A 3950-nucleotide genomic window follows, 5' to 3' on the forward strand; every position below is an offset into this window, starting at 1 on the left:
TCAGTTCTGTTGTGTGTGTCTGCTGTTGAAAACAAACTTCCTCATTTTGTGACTCGCTATGAAGACTAAGATGGACCATGTTGATTTGTTAATAATATTTTGTTTGGGATGGAAAAAAGGAGAGTCAATTTCTCAAAAATGCTCCATCAGCGAATAGTTTAGTGTGAGCTATGGAGAGTATGGCTATGGAATTTACGAACCACACAATCCACAATCATTAAGTCGCAAAACTTTAGCTGCATTTGCTGGATTAAGTCGCAAAACTTTATCTTCGTTTGGTGGCGCCATTAATTTTACTCTAGGTAGACGGAGACCGGTTTTATTACTGGTTGGTGCATTTATTACAAACATTCAGCCAAAGGCCAGTGAAAGTTTTTATCGATGTTCGCCATCCTTATGGGAGCTATCGTAAAGTCATGGTTTGCCGGAGTTCAATTTAAATCTCCGAACTTCTGAAACCAAGATATTCTATGAATGTAGGCTTGTATCGCAGGCTACAATTTAAAAACGGGTGACCAATTAATAATGAATTAGGTGCTAAATTTTGATTTAATGCTGGGTAAGTTAAAAACAGACATTCTTTCCGAGTGGGCCTCATTCAAAAATTCGAGGGGGTTCGCTAAAAAACAGGGGGGTTCGCCCGAACCATTAAAACCCCCCCTGGCTACGGGCCTGGAGAGCAAAAATTGTTCATGCATTTCACGGTAATTTTGCAATTAACCTAGTTTCTGCTAGTTTGAAATGCTTTAGTTAACGCAGCTTACGTTTATATAGTTTAATCACCAGTCCAAAAATATTTTTACATGCTACTCATATCCACACTCTACTTTAGATCGTAACCAAAGTTTTAACATTTCATCATTAAAATATTACAAAGTATTCTAGAAAATTTCATTTAAGTACATTGATACTTTATAGATATTTAGGTATGAGACCTTTGCACACTAAATGACCCTCAAATTCACACCGAAATCTTGGCCGCCACTAAAATTTAATAGTTTCTACCTCGTAACATATTTTTTCCCATAAATTTTCATTTAGATCAGTCGATCAGTTTTTGGGATATCTGGTATAGGACATTTACTGGTAAATGGGTTTTGACCCATTGAATAATTTTTACAGATATTTAGGTCTTGGGTGTCAGAAATTTAATTTTAAATTAAAACCTTAAAATGTAAATGTCTTCACTTCCCAAAAGTTGTATTCAGGTCAGTTGACCAGTTTTTCAGATATCTGGAATATAGTGTTTGCACATAAATCCCTTTAAGTGGTCCTCACATCCACACCCCACTTTAGATTGACACGAAATATTAGGAGACACATCCTTGATATATGGTCTATGCTTGAACAGAATTTGGAAAAGAGCCAACCATTGAAAAAAAACCAAAAAAAAACAAAAAAACTGAGAGTGCTGCATACATCCACCAATATCATAATGCTCCTCTTTATAAATTTCCCACGAATATTGTCTCCATGAAAAAAATGTATTTAGTGCAGTGCTGATGTTAAAAGCTTGGTTTCCATAGAATCGCTAAGCAGTTGCTACAGCGTTTTATAATATGTCGTTCTTATCTATAGCATTTCATGCCCTTACAAGGCCTCTATGCGCTTCACCCCGGTCATTGGATCAAACACATATGGAACACGTTGAACACCAAATTAAATTAGTAAATGAAATTATATTATATTCATCACTCGTCATCAAGCGCAAGCTCGGTGGTCTAGTGGTTAAGACATCAGGCTAGATACCTGGAGGTCGTGGGTTCGATTCCCACACGAATCACTTGCGACTTTTTTTTTCGCTAGTATTTGGGGACGTACTGAGTATTCAATACGATATCACGTCAGGTAGGGCAAAACATCACTCCTATGATTATTTCCTGACGCAAACTTCATATCTTTATAGCACTTGCAGTACCCGCTGCTACTAGGGGATCGGATTCATCACTCGTCACCAAGCGCAAGCTCGGTGGTCTAGTGGTTAAGATATCAAGCTAGACACCTGGAGTACAGTATATAATTCATTGAAAAAGCTTTAAAATGAAGGACTTTTAAATGAAGTTTATGTATATAGGCAATAATAATATTTTGCGAATCTTGGGTTTTTAAAAGCAATCTTCGGATTTTTTAGACCCAATCTTGGGAATTTTGATTTTCCCTAGTGTTGCAGTACCCGCTGCTACTAGGGGATCGGATTCATCACTCGTCACCAAGCGCAAGCTCGGTGGTCTAGTGGTTAAGATATCAAGCTAGACACCTGGAGGTCGTGGGTTCGATTCCCACCCGAATCACTTGCGAATTTCTTTCGCTAGTATTTGGGGACGTACTGAGTATTCGGTATGATATCACGTCAGGTAGGGCAAAACATCACTCCTATGAAATTATATTATCATTCCATAATATTGCAGCTAGTAATCAGCGAAGGTTGTGTTGGTACCCACTTGTACTCCTAGATGGAGAGAGGCAACCGCAGATAAAGTGCCTTACCCAAAGCGATTTGCACAGCCAGAGTTTCGAACCCTCGACCTCAAGTTGGGAGTTCAAGCCATAACCGGTGGGCCAACCGCTTTTTTTCCCCACTGCAATCCTTGCACTGCATAGCTGTCCCTACAGAAATCGGGAACGCTTCCTGATTCAACTGACCAATCAGCGCCGCCATAGGATTCGGCGACAGGGTGTAGCGCTTTGTATGGAAACCAAGCTTAAGTGGCTTTACTCGTAATAAGATAAGTTATTGATTTCTTTTTTGTAAAAACCATTGGAATAAAAAACGGAGTACTTACTTAGACGTTTCGAATTGTACCACAATTCTTTTTCAACTGACTGAAATAGGTGTCAGTGGTCATGTCATCATCAGTTGGTCGATGACGTCGTCGTCGTATGTTCTCCGATGTTTGGAGATGGTGCGGGACCCGGACAGGTGAAATCATTATGAGATCGTTGTAGATATCTAGGGGACCCGGACAGGTGAAATCATTATGAGATCGTTGTAGATATCTAGGAGATCATGGGCGCCTCGGTGTCATGGTGTGACTGAAAACCCCAGTACAAAAGAAGAAAAAAAAAAAAAAAAAAAAAAAAACGATATGGAAGAAAAAAGAAAAAAATCAGAACAAAAACAATGGCTTTTGCAGCTACTGCTGTAAAAAGCCAAATAGAAATATAGGTATAAAAAAATGACGGAACAAACACCCAAACAATAAAATTTGAGAAAAAAAAAGAGAAAAAGGAAAAACAACCACGATGACAATAAAGAAATAAGAATAATCGTGAAAATGAATAATGGAAATAAAAAATTGCCACTGAAAATATAAAATTATTTATAATAAAACAAAAATTGCCACTGCAAATTGAACATTTTCACCATAATACTTTAAACGTATATATAATCACAGTATCTGAAATATAACAATAGTTATTTTGAATATAAAATATATATTTTGGATTACAAAAGGTCTGTCTCTTTCGTTTTATTTTCCACTTTATAATTACTGTGCAGTTTAATCATTTTTTCAGCACTGCTTCCAACTCAATCACTTCCAAACTCAACCTTATCAGAATTAAATTGTGATTTTGAGTCAAATTCTGATCTTTGTGGGTTTACATCGATGGGAAGCTATAGATGGAGGCATAGGGAAGCTGGATCAAATTATTACAATCTTCTACCGAATGTGGATCACACTTTGAATTTGGGAATTGGTATGTCAACATTATAACTGTATTTACTTTTCTGAAGCTGTAATTGATATTGATATTTATTTATATTGTTCACACATTGAGGACAGAACTCACGGACGGAATTTATAATAGTACCGTTATGCCATCGACTATCAAGGTAAACTACTTGGTAATTATCGATTCAATTAAATTGCTTAATAATGAGAGTAGCGCCCTATACTATTAATAGCGATATAAGGATATAGAAATACAACACTAATAAAAAAACATGA

General features: G+C 36.9%; 1 protein-coding gene across 1 annotated transcript in view; it reads left to right on the plus strand.

The window, feature by feature from the left end:
* Positions 1 to 3950, plus strand: part of LOC117102031 (MAM and LDL-receptor class A domain-containing protein 1-like) — a 23074-nt gene that overhangs the window by 7820 nt on the left and 11304 nt on the right. The window contains exon 4 of the mRNA XM_033242247.1: positions 3517 to 3699. Coding sequence (XP_033098138.1) covers positions 3517 to 3699 — 183 coding nt within the window. The remainder of the gene's footprint in view (positions 1 to 3516; positions 3700 to 3950) is intronic.

This window comes from Anneissia japonica, unplaced genomic scaffold (genome assembly GCF_011630105.1).
Source record: "Anneissia japonica isolate Jap-2015-1 unplaced genomic scaffold, ASM1163010v1 scaffold997_len2565447_cov190, whole genome shotgun sequence".
NCBI classification, from domain to species: domain Eukaryota; kingdom Metazoa; phylum Echinodermata; class Crinoidea; order Comatulida; family Comatulidae; genus Anneissia; species Anneissia japonica.